This window comes from Oryctolagus cuniculus, chromosome 5 (assembly GCF_964237555.1).
Source record: "Oryctolagus cuniculus chromosome 5, mOryCun1.1, whole genome shotgun sequence".
NCBI classification, from domain to species: Eukaryota; Metazoa; Chordata; class Mammalia; order Lagomorpha; family Leporidae; genus Oryctolagus; species Oryctolagus cuniculus.
In genome coordinates this window covers 16326409-16352684 of record NC_091436.1, presented here as the reverse complement: position 1 = coordinate 16352684, position 26276 = coordinate 16326409, and the positions used below count along the sequence as shown (strand labels likewise).

The 26276-nt window shown below is 43.3% G+C and overlaps 1 protein-coding gene and 1 non-coding gene across 6 annotated transcripts in view; one reads left to right on the top strand and one right to left on the bottom strand.

Annotated features, from left to right (window-relative positions):
• The window catches only part of CCDC170 (coiled-coil domain containing 170), a 161864-nt gene extending 137700 nt beyond the window's left edge, over positions 1-24164 (top strand). For all 5 annotated transcript variants that reach the window (XM_070073404.1, XM_070073407.1, XM_070073406.1 and 2 more), the window contains 2 exons: positions 16265-16501; positions 20595-24164. In XM_070073404.1, coding sequence (XP_069929505.1) covers positions 16265-16501; positions 20595-20795 — 438 coding nt within the window. In that variant the 3' untranslated portion in view covers positions 20796-24164. The remainder of the gene's footprint in view (positions 1-16264; positions 16502-20594) is intronic.
• On the bottom strand, positions 16590-16691 carry LOC127493327 (U6 spliceosomal RNA). The gene has a single exon (XR_007923384.1). It is a non-coding gene; the product is annotated as a U6 spliceosomal RNA (small nuclear RNA).
• Positions 24165-26276: the final 2112 nt, after the last annotated feature.

Below are 26276 nucleotides of genomic sequence, written 5' to 3'. Positions count from 1 at the left end.
TTAAAGTCAAATAAAAGCCTGCTGCTTTGTTCTTTTTGCTTAAGATTGCTTAGACTGCTTGGGGTCTTTGAGAGATTCCTTTCAAATTTCAGTAGTTTTTTTTTTTTTTTTTTTTTTTTTTTTTTTTTTTTAGTTCTGTGAAAAATGTCATTGGGATTTTTATAGGAATTACATTGAATCACTTTGGGTAGTATGTGTATTTTAATTATGCTGAGTCTTCCAATCCATTAATACAAATGTCTTCCATTTTGGTGTCCATTTCAATTTCTTTCAACAATGTTTTCTACTGTTCATTATAGTGATCTTTACTTCTTTAGTTGAATTTATTCCCAGATATTTAATTAATTGATTTTTGTGCTACTGAAAATGAGATCACTTTCTTGATTTCATTTTAAGATAATTCACTAACTGTGTATAACTACATTTGCTGATTTTTGTACATTAACTTTATATCCTATAACTTTGATAAATTTGCTTATTAGTTCTAACAGCTTTTTGGTGAAGTCCTGGGGTTTTTCTAGAAATAAGATCATGTCATCTGCAAATAGTGACAGTTTAACTTTCTTCTTTCCAATGTAGATGCCCTTTTTTCTTTCTCTTACCCAGTTGTTCCAGCTAGGACCTCCAGCATTATGTTGAATAAGAAGTGGTGAAAGTGGGTGTTCTTGTCTTGTTCCAGATCTTAGAGAGAAAGCTTTCAGCTTTTCTACATTCGATATGATACTAGCTGTTGGCTTGTTATATATGGCTTTTACTATGTTGAGCTATGTTCCTTCTATACTTACTTTGGTCAGTGTTGTTTTTTTTTTTATCATGCAGGGATGTTGAATTTTATCAAATGTGTTTTCTGCATCTGTTGGGATGATCATATGATTTTTGTTGCTGTGATGTATCACATTTATTGATTTGTGTATATTGAACATTTCTTGTATCTTTGGGATGAATCCCACTTGATCATGGTGAATGGTCTTTTTACTGTGCCGTTGGAGGCAATTTGCTGGTATTTTGCTGAGCATTTTGGCATCTGTGTTTATCAAGGATACTGGCCTGTAGTTTTCTTTTTTTCTGTGTGTGTCCTTGTCTGATTTGGTATCAAGGTAATGCCGGCCTCATGGAATGAATTTTGGAAGAATTCCCTTGTCTTCTGTGTTTTTAAATAATTTGAGAAGAATTTCTGTTAATTTTTCTTTAAATATTTGGTAGAATTTGGCAGTGAAGCTGTCTGTTTAGGATTTTTTATGACTGATTCAGGCTCACTACTTGATTTTTGTCTGTTTTGGAATTCTATTTTCTCCTTATTCAATCTGGTTTAGGTATATGTACCCAAGAGTTTGTCTGTTTCTTTAAGTTACTGAATTTGTTGCCATATAATTGTTTATAGTAACCTCTAAGAGTCCTTTGTATTTCTGTGATGTCAGTGGTAATGCTTCCATTTTTTATCTCTAATTCTGTTCATTTGAAACGTCTGTGTCTTTTTTGGGCTAGTCTAGCTTTTTTTTTTTTTTATCGATTTTGTTTATATTTTCCAAGAAACAGCTTTTTGTTTCATGTTTTATTTGAACTTTTAATGGTCTCTATGTCATCTATTTGTGCTGAGTTTTATTATTTATTTCCTTTCACCAATTTTGGATTTGCTTTGTTCTTGTTTTTCTAGTTCCCTGAGCTGCAGTAATAAGTTGTTTGAAATCTGCTCTTTTGGTTTTTTGAAGCAGACATTGATTGCTGTAAACCTCTCTCTTAGTGCTGTTTTTATTGTATCCCAAAGATTTTGATATGCAGTGCTTCCATTTTCATTGATTTTAATAATTTTTTTAAGATTTATTTTATTTAGTTGAAAGAACAGCAGAGTGAGGAGAGAGAGAGAGACAGAGACAGAGACAGAGACAGAGAATGTCTTCCATCTGCTGGTTCACTTTCATGATGACAACACCTTGTGGAGGACCAGGCCAAAGCCAAGACTGGCATTCCATCTAGATCTCTCTTGTTGACAGCGGGGTTCCAAGTACTTGGGCCATTTTCTTATGCTTTCCCAGGTGCATTAGCAGGGAGCTAGATCAGAAGCAGAGCTTAACCTGCTATGCCTCAGTGCCAGCCCCTCAAGAAATTTTTAAATTTCATCCTAGATTTCTTCCTTGGTTCTCTGGTTGTTCAGGGGTAAGTTATTTAATATCCCATATTGCTGTAGTTTACATTTTTCTTGCTGATAATTTTTTATTACATGTTGTTCAGAGAAGATACTTAATATAGGGGCTGACGTTGTGGAGTAGTGGGTAAAACCACCATCTGCAACACGAGTATCCCATATGGCTGCTGGTTCATGTTCCAGCTGCTCCACTTCTGATCTACCTCCTAGCTGCCTGGGAAGAGCAGCAGAAGATGACCCAAGTTTTTGGGCACCTGAACCCATGTGAGAGACCTGGAACAAGTTTTGGCCTGGCCCAGTGCTAGCTACTGTGGCTATCTGGGGAATGAACTAGTGGATGGGAGATCTCTCTCTCTCCCTCTCTCTGTAACTTTGACTTTTAAATAAATAAATAAATCTTAAAAAAGATACTTGATATAATCTCTGTCCTTTACAGTTGTTAAGACGTGTTTTGTGACCTACTATGTGATCTTTCCTGAACAGTTTTCCAGGTGCTGTCAAGAAGAGTGTGTATTCTGCAGCCATTGGTTAGAGAGTTCTGTAGATGTCTGTTAGGTCCAACTGATCTAGGGTACAGTTTAACTCTGCTGTTTCTTTGTTGATTTTCTGCCTAGATGGCCTGTCCATTTTTGAAAATGGGGTGTTAAAAAGTCCCCTGCTGGATGGTGCTGCGGCTCACTAGGCTAATCCTCCATCTGCGGTGCCAGTACCCCAGGTTCTACTCCCGGTTGGGGCACTGGTTCTGTACCGATTGCCCCTCTTCCAGTCCAGCTCTCTGCTGTGACCTGGGAAGGCAGTGGAGGATGGCCCAAGTGCTTGGGCCCTGCACCCCATGGGAGACCAGGAAGAAGCACCTGGCTCCTGGCTTCGGATCGGCATAGCTCCGGCCATAGTGGCCATTTCGGGGGTGAACCAAAGGAATGAAGACCTTTCTCTCTGTCTCTCTCTTTTACTGTCTAACTCTGCCTGTCAGAAAAAAACAAAACAAAACAAAACAAAACAAAACAAAACAAACAGTCCCCTGCCATTATTGTGCTAGAGTCTATGACTCCCCTTAGGTCTATTTATATTTGCTTTATGTATTTGAATGCTCCAATTGGATACACATATATTTACAAGTGTTCTTTTCTCTTGCTGGATTGAATCCTTTATCATTATATAATGACCTCCTAGATTTCTTTTACCTGCTTTTGATTTAAAATCCTTTTTTTTTTCTGATGAAAATATACTTATTACTACTTTCTTTTGGGTTATATTTGCATGGACTATCTTATTCCGTCCTTCCATTTTTCAGTCTATGAGTTCCTGTTTCTTTCTTCTGTTTGATCTAGCCTGCTATTGATATCTTGCTTTTTAAATTTCATTTAGTGTCTTTTTTATTTGAAGAATTTGTTTGATTTTGTTTTATTATTCCCATCTCTCTATCAAATCTTTCTGTTTGTAAGATTTCTGTGTTCTCTTGAATTTTGTTAGGTTTTCTTAAAAGAGCTATTTTGAAATCTTTGAGCACATGGGAATTTCAATTCCTAAATGGTTGGCTACTGGCACTTTAGTTTGCTCTTTCGGTGAGATTGTGGATCTTGGGAAGTTTTGGTGCTTGTTGAAGTTGTTGAATGCCACGTTGTCTAGGTGTTGTCTATGTGTTTTGGTAATCTTTTCCTCTAGAAGTTCTAAGTGTTTGTTCTGTTGAGGTAGGTTGTGGCATGTCAGCTGCAGAGGTGGACTCACTGCCCATTGCTGTGCCTGTCAGCCACTGGTGTTGCTGGCTGGGAATTAAGAGTATTTGACCGGGACCACATGACTGTACTGGGAACTGAAGCAGATCTGTGGCTCTTGTGGAGGTGATTTGATGTGTGTATAGCTGTTCACGCTGGTGTTTCATGGGGAAATGGTAGCCGTCTTGACTTTACCTGTAAATGTTAATCTTACCAGAAATATCCAGAATAGTGTTTGACCAAATATTTAGGCATCATAGCCCAGTCAAGGTGACATGTAAAATTAACTATCACAATTCCTTTTTATGGATGAATAATATTCCATATAGTATCTATAGTATGGATATACCATATACTATTATATTCCATATAATATTTATTTTGTGATATACCACATTTTGTTTGTCCATTTACCATTTGATGGACATTTGAATTTTTTCCATATTTTGGCTTTTATGAATAACATTGCTATAAACATTCATATGCATTTTTAAAAACTTTTATGAATAAATATAAATTTTAGAAGCACAACTTTTGGATTATAGCAGCTTTTCCCCCATAATCTCCCTCCCACCCACAACCATCCCATCTCTCACTCCCTTTCCCATCCCATTCTTCATCAAGATTCATTTTCAATTATCTTCATATACAGAAGACCAACTTAGTATATACTAAGTAAAGATTTAAACAGTTTACACCCACACAGATACACAAAGTATAAAGTACTATTTAAGTACTAGTTTTACTATTAATTCACATAGTACAACACATTAAGGACAGAGATCCTACAGGGGAGTAGGTGCACAGTGACTCCTGTTGTTGATTTGACAATTGACACTCTTATTTATGACGTCACTAATCACCCGAGGCTCTTGTCATGAGCTACCAAGGCTATGGAAGCCTCTTGAGTTCACCAACTCTGACCTTATTTAGACAAGGCCATAATCAAAGTTGAAGTTCTCTCTTCCTTTCAGAGAAAGGTACCTCCTTCTTTGATGACCTGTCTTTCCAATAGCTCTCACTCACAGAGATCTTTCATTTAGGTCTTTTTTTTTTTTTTTTTTTTTTTGCCCCAGTGTCTTGGCTTTCCATGCCTGTAAAACTCTCATGGGCTTTTTAGCCAGATTCGAATGTCTTAAGGGCTGATTCTGAGGCCTGAGTGCTGTTTAAGGCATCTGCCATTCTATGAGCCTGCTGTGTATCCCCATATGCGTGTTTATATATATATTTCCATGTCTGTTTCAAAACTATGGCTGAATGTATTGATTTCTAGTTTATCCAGATTCTCTCCATATAAAACCCATGCAGTAAAATTTCCCCTGAATTTTAGACCAAGAAAAATTACAACTTTCCAGATGAATTATCAAATTTTAATTTGGCATGTGAAGAGAAGTATTATAGATATTCCTTTTTGAAAGACTTTTTTTCAGATTCCTCTAAATTGTGTTGCATTAAGATAATTTTATTACAGTGTTGCTTATGTACTCATGTACAAACTTAAAAGTATACATTTCGGGGTCAACGCAGGGGTGTAGTGGGTAAAGCTCCTGCCTGCAGTGCTGGCATCCCATATGGGTGCCAGTTCGTGTCCCAGCTGTTCCACTTTTGATCCAGCTCTCTGCTATGGCCTGGGAAAGCAGTAGAAGATGGCCCAAGCCCTTGGGCCTCTGCACCCATGTGGGAGACCCAGAGGAAGCTCCTGGCTCCTGGCTTCGGATTGGTGCAGCTCCGCCATTGAGGTCAACTGGGGAGTGAAGCAGCAGATAGAAGACCTCTCTCTTTCTCTGCCTCTCCTTCTTTCTTTGTGTAACTCTTTCAAGTAAAAAAAAAAAAAGTATACTTTTTTTTTTTTTAGATTTATTTATTTATTTGAAAGGCAGAGTTACATAAAGAGAGAAGGAAAGGCAGAGAGAGAGAGGTCTTCCATCCGTTGTTTCACTCCCCAATTTTCTGCAATGGCTGGAGCTGTACTGATCTGAAGCTAGGCGCCAGGATCTTCTTCCAGGTCTCTCATGCAGGTGCAGGGGCCCAAGGACTTGGGCCATCTTCTACTGCTTTCCTAGGCCATAGCAGAGAGCTGAATTGGAAGTGGTGTAGCCAGGGCTCGAACCAGCGCCCATATGGGATGCTGACACTGCAGGTGTCACATCTATGCCACAGTACTAGCCCCAAACATTTATTAATCTTATTATGCATTTACTGTTATGAAATCCAAACCAATTTATGTCAAAGGATAAAAATGGAATTTAAAAATTAATGATATATTTCCATATGATTATTTTATTTTACTGAAATCACCAAAATCAAGAATGTGTAGGCCGGCGCCGCGGCTCACTAGGCTAATCCTCCGCATTGCAGCGCCAGCACACTGGGTTCTAGTCCCGGTCGGGGCGCCAGATTCTGTCCTGGTTGCCCCTCTTCCAGGCCAGCTCTCTGCTGTGGCCAGGGAGTGCAGTGGAGGATGGCCCAAGTGCTTGGGCCCTGCACCCCATGGGAGACCAGGATAAGTACCTGGCTCCTGCCATCGGATCAGCGTGGTGCGCCGGCTGCAGCACGCTGGCCGCGGCGGCCATTGGAGGGTGAACCAACGGCAAAAGGAAGACCTTTCTCTCTGTCTCTCTCTCTCACTGTCCACTCTGCCTGTTAAAAAATAAAAATAAAAATAAAGAATGTGTAGTACTGACTGCCTGTGGTGCAGGTTTCTTTGAGCTGGGCATGCCTGCATTTTATTTTCCTTAAGGAAAAGGCAGTTATTCTACCATGTGCTTATTTTACTATTGTAGATACTTTATTTGTACATACACTATGACATAGTTTGGCCTTAACTTTGCATGAGCATATTATTTATGTAGTAACTCTACCTTTGCTCTTTTCTTATTAACCTAGGATAATTAAAGTAGTAGTATTAGTTGGCACAAGCATAGGCTTACTCACAAACGCAAGTACAGTCACTGAGATCCTGTGGCAGAACTCCAGAGGATGTGGAAAGTGCCAGCTGCTTCATGGCTTGCATCACTTACGAGTTTGAGCTGAATATATTGAAACACCCTATAATGCCAGTGGCTTAGATGGGAGAAATATTCATTTTTTCTCACTGAAAAGAAGTATGGAAGGAGATGGGACGTTCCACCCATAGGATAACTCACTCCATTGTCATAAGCATTCAAGGCTTGTTCTGTTTCTGCTTTAGGGTACTAGCAATAGCTTTCATCTTCAATACCACCTCTTGGCCCACAGTAGCTGTTGGGACTCCAGCCTCATTGCAGTCACCAGGCAGGAGGAAGGGTGGAAGGATACCCTATGTGATGCGTTCCAGGAATGATACATTTCTTGTGTCTCCATTGGCAGGATTTAGTCCCTGGATTTCCCTTAAATGGAGTCACCCCAAGAAATGAGTATTCTGAACAGTAAGAAAGAAAGGAATAAGACATCTTTGGTGAAGAGCTATCAGCCATCAGCTGTACCATAGGGCATAAAGTTATTAGGGACTAGGGGCCGGTGCCGTGGCTCATTTGGTTAATCCTCCACCTGTGGTGCCAGCATCCCATATGGACCCCAGGTTCTAGTCCCGGTTGCTCCTCTTCCAGTCCAGCTCTCTGCTGTGGCCTGGGAAGGCAGTGGAGGATGGCCCAAGTGCTTGGGCCCTGCACCCGCATGGGAGACTGGGAAGAAACACCTGGCTCCTGGCTTCGGGCTGGCACAGTGCTGGCCGTGGCGGCCATTTGGAGAGTGAACCAACAGAAGGAAGACCTTTCTCTCTGTCTCTCTCTCTCACTGTCTATAACTCTACCTGTCAAAATAAATTAAAAAAAAGCTGTTAGGGACCTGTGCCCACAGATCAGCAGTCAGACAATCAAAACCAGTAGAAAACCCTTGTTACCTTCACTGGTCTCCAAAGGAGGCACCCAAAGGGGCTAATATTCTTGAGCCACCAGCACAAGTCACCTCCATTTTCTGACTCTCTTGATAGGTCCACAGCAAGACAGCCACTATGGAGGAGCGGAGGACACAGACGTCTTTCTTTGATGTCTGCTACATTTCTGTCTCAGTTAGCTCTTTGTGGTCCTCTTCAATGAGGGTGCAGCCTCCCTGGGGACCCTGGGGGCCATTCCCATGTCACTGTCTGACTGCATTCCCAGAGCCAGTGCAGCCGCGGCTGCTTCCTGCCTTGGCCCTTGGAGGGCAGCCGTGAACCCTGCAGGAGCAGAATTTAGACCCTTGTGGGAGCCAGCACATCTGATTTTCAAATATAATCACCTTTTCTTTCTGGGCCTTTGGCCTCTATGACGTGAGAGATTTGTTCACCATATTTTGAAATCCTTTCCCTTAAGGAAGCAGACCATGGGTAGTGTGTGTACCCAAGGGAAGCAGTTTCAGAACCTTCGCTCCTCAATCTTGTTTACTACCAGTTCCATCCCACAGCAGAAAGCAAGGGGCACAGTCTCTCACTGTACTCCGGGCTCTGAGAAGTTTCCTCTGCAGGAATAAGACACCGAGTCCTACCCCACTCCCAGGAATCTGTGGCTGGTTTGACTTCAGGAAGCTGAGGCCTCTGTCACTACTGCTGGCTCCCAGTTCTGTCCTGATGGCTTGGCTCTGAGCTCCAGTATTTGCTTCCTGACAACAAGAATTCAGGCAGCCCTCAGGATTGTGATAAAGTCTCATATTTTTCAGAAATTCTTGGCAGCACAATCTTCTCATTAGGATTTGATTCAGCTTGCATGTAGCTCTCCAAGCTGTGTTCCATCACTTTTGGTAAGGAGCCCACTGTAACCGTTTTCCCCATCTGAACAGAAAGGCTGAATTATCTCTTCTATTAATACGGTTAAATTTTTTAAAAAATTATTTGAGAGGGAGGGAGAGAGAGAAGCAGAGAAAGTGAGGGAGGGGAAGACTTTCCCATGTATCTGTCTCTCTTTCTCTCTTTAAAGATTTATTTGAAAGGCAGAGTTACATAGAGGCAGAGAGAGAGAGAGAGAGAGAGAGAGAGAGAGAGAGAGAGAAAGTCTTTCATCCGCTGGTTCACTCCCCAAGTGGCTGTAACCGCTGGAGCTGGGCCAATCCAAAGCCTGGAGCCAGGAGCTTCTTTTGGGTCTCTCACATGGATTCAGGGTCCCAAGGACTTGGGCCATCTTCCAATGCTTTCCAGTGCTTTCCCAGGCCATAGCAGAGAGCTGGATAGGAAGTGCAACAGCCAGGACTCAAACTAGCGCCCCTATGGGATGCCGGCACTGCAGGTGGCAGCTTTACCTGCTATGCCACAGTGCTGCCCCCCCACCCCCGCCCATGTATTTCTTATGAAAAGGGGTTTGGGGGCTGGCATTGTGGCATAGCAGTTAAAGTCACTGCCTGTGACACCGGCATCTCATATGGGCACCTATTCGAGTCCCAGCTGTTCCACTTCTGATTCAGCTGCCTGCTAATGTGCCTGGGAAAGCAGTGGAAGATGGCCCAACTGCTTGGGCCCCTGCCAATCACATGGGAGACCCTGAAGAAGCTTCTGGTTCCTTGCTTCAGCCTGGCCTTGCCCCGACCATTGCAGCCATTTGGGGGAGTGAACCAGCAGATGGAAGATCTCTCTCTCTCACTCTCTCCCTCTCCCTCTTCTTCTCCCTCTCTCTGTAATTTTGACTTTCAAATATATACCAGTGTCTGCTATTCAGTCCATATTCAGATATGAGCTTTGTAACTTGGGATCCGTGGGTGATCCCTAGAGTTGGCCCCTTGAAAGCACCTACACTTGATAGGTGGCATTTCCTTGTCTCAAGTGTCTGCTCTTGTGTTGCTGTTTCACTGATGCCAGTGCACACAGAGTCCTTTCTCCCAGCTGTGGACATTTTATTTTCTATCTCCTGAGCTGCAGCATTGTTCTTATGCCTTCTTGATTCTAAGTCCCACAGCTGCTTCAGTTTCCCGAGGGAACTTGTCTCCCTTTAGTGGAACCAGTTCAAAGGCTGTGAGCCTGTCCAGTAACATCTGCCATCAGCCACCTATCTAGAAAGGTGCCCTATGGAGCCCACACTGTGGCATAGCAGATAAAACCTCCGCCTGCAGTGCTGGCCCCATTTGGGTGCTGCTTCCAGTCCTGGCTGCTACATTTCCCATTCAGGTCCCTGCTAATCGCTTGGGACAGCAGCAGAATACAGCCCAAGTGCCTGGACCCCTGCACCCACATGGGAGACCTGGAAGAAGCTCGTGGCTCCTGGTGTCAGCCTGGCCCAGCCCTGGCCATTGCAGCCATTTGGGGAGCAAACCAGAGTATGGAAGGTTGCTTCTCTTTCTCTGTTGTTCCCTCCCTCTCTGTCTATAACTCTGCCTTTCAAATAAATACAATAAATCTTAAAAAAAATAAAGTGTCCTAGTCTCAGGCTGCTCTAACAAAATAACACAAACTGAGTGTCTTATAAACAACACAGATTTATAACTCGCAGTCTTGGAGGCTGCACAGGTCAGGATCAAGGTGTTAGCAGATCCAACATCTGATGAGGACTCACTTCTTGGTTCACAGATGGCCCCTTTTAGCTGTGACCACACATGGTGTAAGGGGCAGCACAGCTCACTGTGGTCTGTTATAAGGCCACTGATCACCTTCAAAAGGCCCATTTCTTAGTAAAATCATATTGGAGGTTAGGATTGCAGCATATGGATTTGGGGGAGACACAAACATTCAGACCATAGCAAAAAGAATTTCATCTATGGGGCTGGCATTGTGGCACAGCAGGCTAAGCCACCACTTGTGACTCCAACATCTCATATCAGAGCACCTGTTTGAGTCTCAGCTACTCTGGTTCTGATCCAGCTCCCTGCTAGTGTTCCTAAGAAAGCAGCAGAAGATAGTCCAAGTGCTTGGGTTCCTGCCACCAACAAAGGAGGCCTGGATGAAGTTTCAAGTGGTTTTTTTTTTTCTTTTTTCTTTTTTTTTTTTTTTTGACAGGCAGAGTGGACAGTGAGAGAGAGAGACAGAGAGAAAGGTCTTCCTTTTGCCGTTGGTTCACCCTCCAATGGCCGCCCCGGTCGGCGCACTGCGCTGATCCGATGGCAGGAGCCAGGTACTTCTCCTGGTCTCCCATGGGGTGCAGGGCCCAAGCACTTGGGCCATCCTCCACTGCACTCCCTGGCCACAGCAGAGAGCTGGCCTAGAAGAGGGGCAACCGGGACAGAATCCGGTGTCCCGACCAGGACTAGAACCGGGTGTGCCGGCGCCGCAAGGCGGAGGCTTATCCTAGTGAGCCGCGGCACCGACAAGTTTCAAGTTCTTAACTTTGGCTTGGCCCAGCACTGGCTGTCACAGCTATTTGGGGAGTAAATCAGTGAGTGGGAGATCTCTCTCTGTGTCTCCCCCTCTCTGTCACTCTGCCTTTCAAACAGATAAATAAATAAATCTTTAAAAATAACTATCTCATTGGAAATTATATGTGTTATAGTAGTTAAAAATTGGCTTATGAGTTCAGCAGATATTTTTCTCAATTTAATGAGGACACAGAAGATATAAACTGGACTTTCCATCTGGCCATCCATATTCCAAGCAGTCATGTCTCTTCCATGTCATGTCCTAGTTCCAGTCTTAGAATAATTTCTACCATTCCTCCGACTTTTTTTTTTACTTTTTTATTTATTTGAAAGATAGAGTTACAGGGAGAGGTAGAGACAAAGAGAGAGGTCTTCCATCTGCTGGTTCACTCCCCAATAGGCCGCAACAGCCGGAGCTGCGCCGATCCGAAGGCAGGAACCAGGAGATTGTTCCGGGTCTCCGACATGGGTGCAGAGGCCCAAGGACTTGGGCCATCTTCTTCTGCTATCCCAGGCCATAGCAGAGAGCTGGATTGGAAGAGGAGAAGCCGGAACTAGAACCGGCGCACATACGGAATGCGGCGCTTCAGGCCAGGGCTTTAACCCACTGCACCACAATGTCGGCCCCGTTCCTCCAGCTTTCAAGTGGGATAGTAAGAACTGTCAAAGTTTGGATCAGGTGAGCACATGCTCTAATTCAAACATTTTGTCAAGAAATAACCAATAGTTCGACAACTTTAATGTTACTAAAAAAATTCAAAGAAGGATTTCACTTATCAGGAATAGCAACATTTTTAAGAATCTATTTCCTGGGGCCAGCACTTTGGTGTAGTGGGTAAAGCCGCCGCCTGCAGTGCCGGCGTCCCATATGGGCGCCGGTTCATGACCTGGCTGCTCCTCTTCTGATCCAGCTTTCTGCTATGGTCTGGGAAAGCAGTAGAAGTTGGCCCAAGGCCTTGGGCTCCTGCACCTGTGTAGGAGACCCAGAAGAAGCTCCTGGCTCCTGGCTTTGGATAGGTACAGCTCCGGCAGGTGCAGCCATCTGGGGAGTGAACCAGCGGATGGAAGACCTCTCTCTCTCTGCCTTTCCTTCTCTCTGTGTGTTACTCCGACTTTCAAATAAAAATAAAATAAATATTTAAAGCAAGAGAATCTATTCCCCTTTTTTTGGTGTGTATCTTGCAAGGTACCACCTCGCTAGAGAGAACCTCCAGTTCTCTGTGAACCATTTCAACCTTTTCCGAGAAGCATTTCCTGCTGCCTTGATAGCATAGACCCTCATATGCTCCCTCTACCCTCCCCTTTTATCTCAACTCTTTTTTTTTATTTGACAGGTAGAGTTATAGACAGTGAGAGAGAGAGACAGAGAGAAAGGTCTTCCTTCTGTTGGTTCACTGCCCAAATGGCCACCATGGCCGGTGCTGCGCCGATCCGAAGCCAGGAGCCAGGTGCTTCCTCCTGGTCTCCCACGTGGGTGCAGGGCCCAAGCACTTGGGCCATCCTCCACTGCACTCCCGGGCCACAGCAGAGAGCTGGACTGGAAGAGGAGCAACCGGGACAAGAACCGGGCGCCCATATGGAATGCCGGCACCGCAGGTGGATGATTAACCAAGCGAGCCACGGCGCCGGCCCCAGTCTCTCAACTCTTTATCCTGTGGATAAGTTAAGCCTCCCTGGCTTGCTTCCTTTGAACATCCTCTTAGTCACATCCTGCCACAGGAGCAATAGGATGAGAAGAGATGCAGTGAGAGAACTTCCTTCTTTACTAACAAAGAAGGGACGGGAGCACAGGACTCCCAATGTGGATTATTTGATATCTTTTATTTCGTTATATTTATTCTGAAAATGATTTGAACCAAAATTAAAGCACAAGATATTGCCCCCCCCCCTTTTTGGAGAATATGCCTCCAGACCTGGTTTGAACTGTTAGGGAGCTCAGAGTTAGATTCACAGCTCTGCTGGACTCTGCAGTTTTTCTGTTCATTCCGTGTGTCTGTGTTTGTTTATTTCAAAGTAATTAATTTTGATGCCATTTAAGGGCTTTTTTATACATGTAGTTTCAGATAACAGCTTCATCAAAATATAATTCACATATGAAACATTTTAAAAATGATTTATTTATTTGAAAGAGTTGCAAAGAGAGAGGGACACACAGAGAAAGACAGATCTTCCATCCACTGTTTCATTCCCCAAATGGCCAAAATGGCTGGGCGTGGGCCAGGCTGAAGCCAGGAGCCATGAACTCCATCCAGGCCTGCCACGTGGGTGGCAGGGCTATGTTCCACTGCCTCCGAGGCACATTAGCAGGTAGCTGGATTGGAAATGGAGCACAGAGACTCCAGACAGCACTCATGAAGGATCCTGGCATCACAGGAGGCAGCTTAGCCACTGCGCCACAACGCCAGCTGCCATTTGTCTTCTAAAGTGTAAGATTCAGTGGTTTTTAGTTTATTCACAGAATTGTGCAAACACCACCACTATCTAATTTCTGGACATTTCATCACCTGTAAAAGAAATGCCCTGCCTATAACTAGTTACTCTGCATTCTGTCCCTTCACCCACTCACTCCCCATCAGTCCCTGGTTTTCTCCAAGTGCTTTATGTCAATGAAATAATGCAATATGTGGGGGTGGCTATTGTGGTGAGGCAGTCAGGAGCCACCTGGACACTGCATCTCATATCAGAGTCCCACCTTTGCTTCCAAACCAGCTTCCTGTTAATGTGCACCCTAGCAGGCATTAGATGATGGCTCAAGTACTTGGGTTCTTGCCACCATTGTGAGCCACTGGATTGAATTTTTGGCTCCTTGCTTTGGTCTGGCCCAATTTTGGTTATTGTGGGTATTTGGGGAATAAATGAATGACATAAGTGACATAAGTCTGTCTGTTTCTCTCTCTCTCTCTCTCTCTCTCTCTCTCTCTCTCTCTCTCTCCTTTCCCTTAGCATAATGTTTTCAAGGCCCATCCATGCATCATGTCATGCTACTATATTTCATTATATTGCTGAATGATATTCTATTGTGTGGCTATATGACTTTTTTTAAAAAAAGATTTATTTATTTTATTTGAAAGGCAGAGTTAGAGAGGAAGAGGCAGAGAGAGAGAGAGGGGTCTTCCATCTGCTGGTTTACTCCCCAAATGGCTGCAATGGCCAGAGATGAGCAGATCTGAAGCAGGGAACTAGAGCTTCTTCTGGGTCTCCCATGTGGGTGCAGGATGCCTGAGGACTTGGGCCATCTTCTATTGCTTTCCCAGGCCATAGCAGAGAGCTGGATCAGAAGAAGAGCAGCCGGGTCTTGAACCGGCACCCATATGGGATGCCGGCACTGCAGGCAGCAGCTTCACCCGCTACACCACAGTGCCAGCCCCTATATGACATTTTGTTTTTCCATTCATCCGATGGACATTTAGATTCTTCTTCTTCTTAGAAATTGTGAATATTGCTTCTTTGGGCATTTACATAAATTTTCAATTCTCTTGGATATACCCCTAGGAGTAGAATTACTGAGTCATGTGGTAACTCTATGTTTAACATTTTGAAAACTGGTCAACTATTTTTCATAGTAGCTATATCATTTTATATTCTTTGAAATAGTGTGTAAAAATTCCAGTTTCTCCACATCCTTGTAAACACTGTTATTGTCTGTCTGTATTTTAGCCAACCTTGTGGATGTTAAGTGGTTATTTTTAGTGATCATTAAAATTTTTTGTGTGTCTCTGATAAACTGTTACAAATTCTTTTTATAGTGGTAAAATAAACATAACCTAAAATTTGCCATTTTATCCATTATCAGGTGTGAAATTCAGTGGCATTTTTGATATTTACACTTTGGTGCAGCCATTACTATCATCCATCTCTGGAGCATTTCCATCTGCCCACCAACAGCTCCCCCATTCTCTCTCTCTGTCTCTGTCTCCCCCCACCCCCGGGTTAGTATCCTTTCTAGCTACCTCACAGAAGAGCAGCCATGTAATACTTCTCCTTTTGTGTTGATTCATTCCACTTAGCATAGTGTTTTCAAGGCCTATGCACATTGTAGCATGTGTCAGAATACCATTCCTTCTTTACTGAGGTTCTTTTTGTCACCAGCTCTGGTTTGATTTTGAACAATGAGCTAATAGGAAATGTGTGCCTCACACTCCAGGACACTCTGGATTTTTTCTTGAAGATCCCAGGACAGCAATTTGGAGGGAGGAGGGACCCTGCTCCTTTGTTTGCAGGGGAAGGCAGTCGCCACATGCCACCTCCCACCTCCCATACTCATTGATGAAATTAGAAGATTCTTCTGGAAAATCACCGATCTAAATTATCCTCTCAGCCATGAAGAAACCTCATCAAGGGCATTTTAGATGGGATGCAATTATAAGTGAAAGTGTTTTACTTTTCCTAATGTTTGTGTATAGGAGATGACCATTGTTTGGAGCACAAAGGACAAGTTGCCTGAGGGCTTTATTTTATTTATTTATTTATTTATTTATTTATTTATTTATTTTTTGACAGGCAGAGTGGACAGTGAGAGAGAGAGAGACAGAGAGAAAGGTCTTCCTTTGCCGTTGGTTCACCCTCCAATGGCCGCCGCTGTCGGCGCGCTGCGGCTGGCGCACCGCACTGATCCGATGGCAGGAGCCAGGTGCTTTTCCTGGTCTCCCATGGGGTGCAGGGCCCAAGCACCTGGGCCATCCTCCACTGCACTCCCTGGCCACAGCAGAGAGCTGGCCTGGAAGAGGGGCAACTGGGACAGAGTCCGGCGCCCCAACCGGGACTAGAACCCGGTGTGCCGGCGCCGCTAGCGGAGGATTAGCCTAGTGAGCTGCGGCGCCGGCCCTGAGGGCTTTATTTTAATATCTAACCCCAGAATCATGCTGTCTCCAATTTTATCTCATTGACTTTCCCAGTGAAGACATTCTATATGTTGTTTATAAATTGTGGCTGTCTCAAGATATGTTGATCCAGAACATAATGGCTAGCAAAATCTATTGAGCTGTTTGGGATGAATTCCATTCTTTATTCATAAAACAGTTTTTAAGTGAATTCCATTGACTTCTGGGTTGTCTTGCTTATATGTTTTTTCTAAATAAATACAATAGAAATGGTCAATATTCTCTTGATTTCTTAGATTAAAACTTTGGAGCAGACCAAAGCCCTTGAAGACCTAACTAAATCCAGAGACCAGCTGGAGAAGATGAAGGAGAAAGTTGAGAAGAAGCTGATATCTGTCAAGTCAGAACTGGATACCACTGAGCATGATGCCAAGGAGGATAAAGAAAGGGCCAGAAACATGATAGAAGTGGTGACAAGTGAAATGAAGACACTAAAAAAATCTCTGGAAGAAGCAGAAAAGAGAGAAAAGCAGGTGGGTAGGAAGCTGGTGGTAAAACCTTGTTTAGGAAATGACAACATAATCCCAAACTTGATCACTATTCACCATTCCTTTTAGTTTTGAAAATCTAGACTGCTTCGTGAATGTGGGTGTCATCCTTGCCCAGGGGCCATGCTCATCTCTGTATCCTTCCAAATTTTGTATATGGGCTGCCAAAGAGGGCATTATTCATTAATTTCTTCAAAACCAGCTTCCATTTCATTTCAACACATCTGCCTTCCCTCCCAGCATGTTTTTGGCATTCAAATAACCATTATGATTTACGCTGTGAAGAAAAATAACTGAACATTTTCATGACATGGCTTGTAAGGGAGTAAAAAGAAGTAAAGTTATCAAAGCAGTGGAAAGCTGGTGAGAAACCAAGTTCTGCTCGTGGTCAGGTTTTTATTGTTTGGTGCCTCTGAAGTTTGCATCATCCTGGATTTTTTAACGTTAACCAAGGCTTGGACCTCAGGTGAGAAGCCTTATCTGTAGTGGAGATCGGGGCAGGAAACAGCCCTATGTCTCAAACAGTGGCACTCAGACTTGATGGTCGACCAAGCACAGATGTTAGCCATAAAAAAGGACTCATTGGCTGGCTGGTTGCGCCTTTTATCTGGCGACCACATCAGGAGGTCAAGCATAAAGAAACATGTCCGGGGCAGCTTGACCCCCATTGCCTTGGCTTTCATGTCACTCTTTTTCTGAAGCTCAAAGGGGCAGAGAGTAGACTCTGGTCCTAGTGTATTTTTCTTTCTTTCTTTCTGGCTGCCTCTGCTTTGGCTCATGTGTCAGGCAGAGTTGGGAAAAGTCAAACTGAGAGTGAGTGTTCTAAGGATGAAACCTCCTAGGAATGAAGAGCTTTGGCCACCTTTGAAAGAGTGGTAAAGCTGGAGGGAGACTTGGGAGTTGTCTTGGTCCCCTAAGGCTGCTATCATAGATCAAGTAGTTTCTAAACAACAGACACATATTTCTTACAGTTACGCAGGCTGGTAAGTTCAAGATCAAGGTGCGTTCAGATTCAGCCTCTGGTTCATAGGTGGTGCCTTCTCACTGTGTCGTCACTTGGTGGGAGGGGCAAGGAAGCTCTCTGAGGCCTCTTTCGCAAAGGCTCCCATCCCATCATGGAGACTCCAGCCATGCTAGCATCATGGAGACCAATTTACCTCCCGAGCCCCTCCTCCTAATCTGTCCCATTAGTGATTATGTTTCAACATGTGTGAATTTGGGAGGGGGACACGAGTGTTTAGACCATAGTAGGTAAAGAGAATATTACAATTCTCCAACTGGACTCTGCATGGGAAGTAGTCTGGGAAGCAACTGGAATGGGAATGTTGGGAAGGCAGTTCTTGTAGGTGTAACTGCATCTAGGCTGCATCACATCTTTTCCAAAATGGAAGGTACCTTATTGAGGTATTGCTCAGACATCCCTGATGTACCAGCTTCTGCATTGGCCTAGAACCGCAGAGAGAAGCCTATAAGAATTCAAAGAGCTATGAGACATAGTTTTTTTTTTAAAGGTTTACTTTGTAATTTATTTGAAAGGAAGAGTGGCAGAGAGAAAGCAAGAGATAGAAAGAGAAAGAGATCTTTCACCATTGGTTCACTAACCAAATAGCTGCAACATCTGGGGCTGGCCAGGTTGAAGCTGGGAGCTTGGTACTCCATCCAGGTCTCTCATGTGGGTGGCCAGGGTCTAAGTTTTTGGACCATCTTCCATTGGTTTCCCAGGTGCATTAGTAGGGACCTGGATCAGAATCAGAGAATCTGGGACTCCAACTGGTGCTGTGATATGGGGTGCCTATGTTGCAGGTGGTGGCTTAACCTGCTGCACCTCAACACTGATCTTCATGAGGTATATTGCAGCCATTGTTCCTGGCCTCCCAGTTTTCCTTTTGTGATAAACAAATACTATCTCAGAATTGTGCAATGTTATGGGTTGTGAAGTGTCAATATGTGTGATGTGACTTGATAATAATGGGAAGTCTTTCTACTTTCATCAGCTTAAACTTGCCATTTGTTCTCCCTTTGGTTTAAGAAGTTCATTGGAGGGTTGACATTGTGGTGCAGTGGGGAGTGCCACTGCTCACAATGCTGGCATCCCATATGGGTACCAGTTTGAGTCCTGGATGCTCCACTTCCAATCCAGCTCCCTACTAATGAACCTGGGTAAAACAATGAAAGATGACCCAAATGTTTGGGCCCTTGTCACCCACATGGGAGACCCAGATGAAGCTCCTGGCTCCTGGCTTCAGCCTGGCTCAACCCTGGCCATGGTGGCCATCTCAGGAGTGAATCAGCAGATGGAAGATCTTTTTCTCCCCACTATCTTTCCTTTCTCTGACTTTCAAATAAACACATCTTTACCAAAAAAGAAAAGAAGTTCATTGCTTGGTTAAAATTCCATTGCATAGAATTTAGCATCCATTGACACAAACACTTCAATCTTTTTTAATATATGAAGTGTATACCCAGTCATCATTTCATTTGCCAATATTCAGAACAGCCTTTTTTTTAAAAAAAAATTTATTTTATTTAATGAACATAAATTTTCAAAGTACAGCTTATGGATTACAATAGCTCCCCCCTCCATAACTTCCCTGCCACCCACAACACTCTCCTCTCCCACTCCCTCTCCCCTTCCAGAAACACAAAGTGTAAAATACTATTTGAGTACTAGTTATAGCATTAATTAAACACCTAAGAGTAATTGTGTATTTTTTTAATTTCCCTCCCACTCACACCCCTCCCATCTCCCACTCCCTCTCCCATTCCATTCACATCAAGATTCATTTTCAATTATCTTTATATACAGAAGATCGATTTAGTATGTATTAAGTAAAGATTTCATCAGTTTGCACTCACACAGAAACACAAAGTGTAAAATACTATTTCAGTACTTGTTATAGCATTACTTCACTTTGGACAACACACTAAGGACAGATCCCACATGAGAAGTAAGTACACAGTGACTCCTGTTGTTGACTTAACAATTTGACACTCTTGTTTATGGTGTCAGTAATCTCCCTAGGCTCTAGTCATGAGTTGCCAAGGTTATGGAAGCCTTTTGAGTTCGCCGACTTCGATCTTATTCCAACAGGGATCGCAGAGATCTTCCATTTAGGTCTTCTGTTTTTTTTTTTTCCCCAGGGTGTCTTGGCTTTCCATGCCTAAAATACTCTCATGGGCTCTTCAGCCATATCCGAATGCCTTAAGGGCTGATTCTGAGGCCAGAGTGCTATTTGGGACATCTGCCATTCTATGAGTCTGCTGTGTATCCTGCTTCCCATGATGGATCGCAGAACAGCCTTTGAAATCATTAGATGGTTAGTCCCATCCTAGACTTGAGAAAATAGTTTTAATGAGGTCAGAGTCTCATTCATGGTTCCTTAACTGGGATTCATTTTTTATTATTTTTTAAAATTTATTTTTTAAGGAATACAAATTTCATAAGTACAACTTTAGGAATATAGTTATTCTTCTCACCATACCCACCCTCCCACACCTCCTCCTCCTCCGTCTTCCCTTCCCAGTCCCATTTTACATTAAGATTCAATTAACTTTGTACACAGAAGACCAATCCTATATCATGTAAAGATTTCAACAATTTGCACACACACACACACACACACACACACACTGAAAACTAGTTTTACAGTTAACTCTCAATACAACTCAATGTGGACAGAGGTCCTGCATGGGGAGTTAATGCACAATGAGTCCTGTTGTTCATTTAACAACTAACACTCTTATGTATGATGTCAGTGACCACCCGAGGCTCTTGACATAAGCTGGCTAGGCTATGGAAGCCTTTTGAGTCCACAAACTCCATCATTAACTGGGATTCTTGACTTGGTAGCCAATACAATATCAATTGGGTCATCACCTTAAGGGAATCTAGAAGTGTTTCTTAGGCAAGTTGACTTATTTAGTGAGTGAAATAATTAAGGCTAAAATGATTAGGGAATTTGCTTACATCATGCAAACCTAGGTTTTCCAGTTTGTTTTGTTTTGTTGTTGCATCTGGCCCAGCAGTAGCTGATACATCTTGAGCTCCCAGTTAATGTGTTTCTGTTTGATTTTGTAGCTGGTGGATTTCAGGGCAGTTGTGTCCAAGATGTTGGGCTTGAATGTGACCAATCTCGCTCTTCCTGACTATGAAATCATCAAATGTCTTGAAAGACTGATCCATTCACATCAGCATCATTTTGTCACCTGTGCCTGCATCAAAGATGTGACTACTGGGCAAGATAGACACCTGCAAAGCCACCTAAAATTTCCTCATTGAACATTGACATTGGATCTCTCAAGTGAGGTGGGGCTAAGCGATGGGACACAATTCCCCATCTCTTTTAAATGTAATCTGTATATGAATCTTGTCTACTTTATTCATATGGTAAGAATGCATCATTGACCAAAGCATCTCAAACGTGCCAGCCTTAGATAATTGTGTAGCACTAAAACCACCTATTATTTTATTTGCTAGCACTTTGGGACTGAGAAGAATTCCACCAGGTTGCACATCTAGACTTGGAAATGGGAGTAGGGGATTAACATGTCCAGGGTGTTTGCTTATGAGTCAGGCTCTTTACCAGCTAATTTAATGCTCACAATGACTATGTGGAAAAGCTTTAATGGTTTTATTTTGCAACCTCTCTGGGCCTCAAAGACGATGTTGAGTTCAGTTGGCTCTGCATCAAAGGCCCTGCTTCTCCTGCTACTCCACAGCCTCAGCTTCTCCTGCATAAGGAAGAAACCATCCCTGTGGTCATGAACTTAAGTCCCAAGTGACAGATCTTTGAGTGTAACCTACTCAGCCTTTCTAAAAGGCAATACACCTAATTTACCTGGATAAAACTTAGATAGGTATGAAGTCAAGGAAGAAAGCTAACCTGTTTTAAGTGTTGCTACCAGATGACACCTGGTGGTAATTTCCTGTTTGTTTGCTTGAGAGGCAGAGAGACTGAGAGGGAGAGACAGAGAGAGACAGACAGCGTTCCCTTCCTAAATGCCTGCAGTGGCTGGGGCTGGTTCAGACTAAAGCTTAGAGCTGGTAGGTGGCAGGAGTGACTACTTAGGCCATCATTGCTGCCTTCCATGATCTGCATTAGTAGGTAGCTGAAGTCAGTAGTGGAGCCAGGGATTGAGCCCAGGTTCTCCTGTATGGGATGTAAGCATCCTAACCTGTGTCTTAAATGCTAAGCCTAACCCCTCCTCCAGGCTGGTAATTCTTAGTGTTTAAGCAGGGCTGATCCCAGTACTTTGATCATGAAGTTTTTAATGTGAATCCAACATTAAAGAAGGAAAATATCCATATAATTGTGAATTATATGATGTAGTTATAGATTTAGGAGTGTAACCTATAGAATTTCTTTAAAAGGTAATACACCTAGTTGGTTTATTTACTAATATATCAAGTGCATCCACAGCAAAAGTTCTTCTTCAGGCTAAGGGCTTTATTATTAATTTTGTTCACTCTGCCTTCTTTTAAAATTTCTGTTTCTATGAATGTCCAGGAAGACATATTTTTAACTTGACCGAGAAACACATGTTACTCTTTTGGACAATTTATCTTATTTCTACCATATGAAATGCATTTTTTTTTGACAGGCAGAGTGGATAGTGAGAGAGAGACAGAGAGAAAGGTCTTCCCTCCGTTGGTTCACCCTCCAATGGCCGCCGCGGCCAGCACGCTGTGGCCAGCGCACTGTGCTGATCCGAAGACAGGAGCCAGGTGCTTCTCCTGGTCTCCCATGGGGTGCAGGGCCCAAGCACTTGGGCCATCCTCCACTGCCTTCCTGGGCCACAGCAGAGAGCTGGCCTGGAAGAGGGGCAACCGGGACAGAATCCGGCGCCCCGACAGGGACTAGAACCCGGTGTGCCGGCGCCGCTAGGTGGAGGATTAGCCTATTGAGCCGCGGCGCTGGCCTGAAATGTATTTTTTAAATCATCATTGGAAAAACACTAGTGTCTAATTAAAGGAAACAGAAAAAAAAAATAGGTTCAGTGCACTCAAACATTAAGAGAAAATGAAAACTATACAAGTAGTTCATGAGTTTCCAAAGTTGATGTCATGTATAAAGCACGGACTTCTAAACCAAGGAGATGAAGAAGATATAATGCTGGAGCTGTGGCGTAGTGGGTGAAGCTGCCGCCTGCAGTGCCGGCAACCCACATGGGTGCCAGTTCGAGTCTCGGCTGCTCCACTTCTGATCCAGCTCTCTGCTGTGGCCTGGGAAAGCTGTGGAATATGGCCCAAGTCCTTGGGCCCTTGCACCCATGTGGGTGACCTGAAAGAACCTCCTGGCTCCTGGCTTTGGATCTGTGCAGCTCTGGCCATTGCAGACAATTGGGGAGTGAACCAGTAGATTGAAGGCCTCTCTCCCTCTCTCTCTGTGTCTCCTTCTCTCTCTGTGTAACTCTGACTTTCAAAATAAACAAATCTTAAAAAAACAAAACATTATGATCAATTGCAAGGGCTAAAACTTGATTGGATCCTGTTGTGCTTAAAAAACATTAAAATATTCTTTCAACAATTTGGTAAACTTGAATATAGACTTGATACTAGATGACATTTTTATATTTTAATTTTGTAAGCTTAATAAATGCACTACTGTTGTTTGTCTTAATCAAAAATAATCAAAATAATCAATAATCAAAAATAATAATAAACAAAAATCGAAGAATTCATAGTACTACACAAAATAAGTGAGATGGTGGGGAATGAAGATCTTCTTTTAAGAAAATTACTCTCCATGAACTCAAGAGGCTTCCATAGCCATGGCAGCTCATGATAAGAGCCTTGGGTGATTACTGACGTCATAAATGAGAGTGTAAATTGTAAAATCAACAATAGGAGTCACTGTGCACTTACTCCCCATGGAGGATCTCTGTCCTTAATGTGTTGTACTATGCGAATTAACGGTATAACTAGTACTCAAATAGTACTTAACACTTTGTGTTTCTGTGTGGGTGTGAACTGTTGAAATCTTTACTTAGTATATACTATGTTGATCTTCTGTATATAAAGATAATTGAAAATGAATCTTGATGTGAATGGGATGGGAGAGGGAGTGGGAGATGGGATGGTTGCAGGTGGGAGGGAGGTTATGGGGGAAAAAGCCCCTATAATTCAAAATTGTACTTTGGAAATTTATATTTATTAAATAAAAGTTAAAAAAATTACTCTCTAATGAATGCAGAATGGATGGTGAAAAACGGAGAAAATGACAAATGCAGAAGAAAACTAAGGAGCTCAGCATGTGTAGGGTGGATGCAGCAGACCCCACAGAGGGTGTGGCTGTGCTCTGCCCAGTGTTCTCCTTCATGTGCAATGACAGGATAAGTAGTGTTTGCAAGGGCATAAATACACCTGTGCAGCCCAACTGAGGACAGCACCCAGAGCAGACGGAGGCCAGAGAGGCAGCATCGAGTTTTCTCAGAGGGGGGCCTGCAGTCTCTGGAGGGCCCCTCCCATTCTCCAACTATTGGTGGCTACTGCTGTACGCCCACCCCCACTCGAGTGGAGGAAGTGACATCGCTGGCTCTCTAGTGTATACCCGTTGGTGCAGCTGTGGGTCTGTGTGTGTGTGTGGGGGGGGAGAGGGGATTGTTTTTGTAATTCTGTTTGGATTTTTCAAATACAATCTTTAATGAATTTGGTGTACTTTCTGTGTAACTTTATTTTCTATTTATTTATTTATTTATTTTACTTATTTGACAGGCAGAGTTAGACAGTGAGAGAGAGAGACAGAGAGAAAGGTCTTCCTTCTGTTGGTTCACCCCCAAATGGCTGCCACAGCAGGCGCTGCGCCGATCTAAAGCCAGGAGCCAAGTGCTTCCTCCTGGTCTCCCACACGGGGGCAGGCGCCCAATCACTTGGGCCATCCTCCACTGCCTTCCCGGTCCACAGCAGAGAGCTGGACTGGAAGAGGAGCAACCGGGACTAGAACCCAGCGCCCATATAGGACTCCAGTGCCTCAGGCGGAGGATTAACCAAGTAAGCCACGGCGCCGGCCCTAAATTTATTTTATACACTGGCCAAAGATAAGATTTAAAAAACAGAAATGAGTTATATTACTTTTCTAATTTTGACTTTAATTCTGCATCAGGATTCATATAGCAAAATAAAAATAGTACCCAGTGGTTAGTACCATGTCTTCTCCACTGCATGAAGTTTCATTGTTTGTCCACATTTATATATACTATTTCTACTGTGTGACTCAAGTGTACACACAATCATCTTTCATACATATGGAGGTGGTAAAATGCTCGAGTATAATCCTTGGGGACTTCTAGTAGAAAGGGCACGTGGGATAAGACAAATTCTGTGCATGTATTAGTCCATATACACATCAACTTCTTGTCGTTTGGATAAATTGAGTGTCCTCTAATAAAGTCATTTCCTTCCTTGTTAAAATGCCAGTGGGTTGTCAGCTTCCCCTCATAGCACTTATTCTGAAGTTGGCTGGCCAGTCTCTGATTTTTATGTCAGATTTTATCCTCCAGCAATTTTCATGTATAATTTATATTGTCTAATAAAATATAATGTGCTTTATATAAGGGCAAGAGGTTAGATAAGATTTAAAGTATTTAATACTCTTCTACCAAATACACTTGGGCGATAACGGCTATTCAGGTGGTTATTCCGGACACTGTCTGAGCTGTCAGATGCTTAAGACATCTCAATTAGGAGAAGTTTTTAACCTGATCTGATTGTCTATTTTACACATGAAGAGCAAGTGATTTAAGATCACTGGGTGGTAGGCTGATGACCGTTAAGGAAGTCTGTATAACTGATACTGTCATCATTCTAAGGACCTGCAGGTAGAGTCCATTTTCACTAGGGGAGTGATCATGCTCATCTAACCTTGGAGTTGGAGGCCCCTCCCAGGTCATATGACTGCTCTCACCAACACTATGGCACACACTCCTTGGTCTTTTGAGGATCCTGGCAAATGTCAAATAACATTGCAGTTACCCACTAACATCCTGTCTATTCTTACTTGAACTTCTGTGAATAGTTCCCTGGTGTCCTCTCCGCCCCTATTGGATCCTGCCTTCATCCTAGACGGCTTTAGTGCCTGTAAGGCAATCCAGGCAGCATCTCATCCTTAGGTCCTGGGTCTTCAAAGCTCTCATACATTTACCTGCTTTTGGTTCAGCCATTCATACCCTAGATTGAAGTTCTGTGTAGAAATCCAGTTTAGATTCCTGTGAGCCAAAAGAAGAATTTGGGAGCTCATTTGAAAGATTCAGAGACAGACTAGCTTCTACTGGGCTAGATCCATCCCATGGATTCAAAATTGTTGTCTGGATTATTTTTTCCTCCCATCTGTGTCCCATCTCTATTCAGTTTTGCTTGTCTTTGCTTGTTGGCGTTACCTTTTGCTTCTGCAGGTGGATTCCTCCCTGTTACCAGGTAAGAGAGGTAGAAGCAGCTATACAGTCTTTGTAACTCATAAGCAGAAAATCTCTCTGTCCCCAAGCATCTATGCACAAAACCTCAGAGAAGAGCCCGATGAGTTTTTGTTCATGTGCCATGTGCTCATCCTTGAACACAACACTGTAACCAGGGGATGAATTTATCAGCCAGCATCTCCTGCCAACACCTGCAGAGAGGTTGGGAAGAGTGAGACTCAGGACCATATATAATGATGGAGGGAAGATCTCCAAAGACACACACACACACACACACGCACATGCACACACACACATACACACACACACGGCCAAACTCCGACCTTCTGATCATCTGGGACTCCTCCAG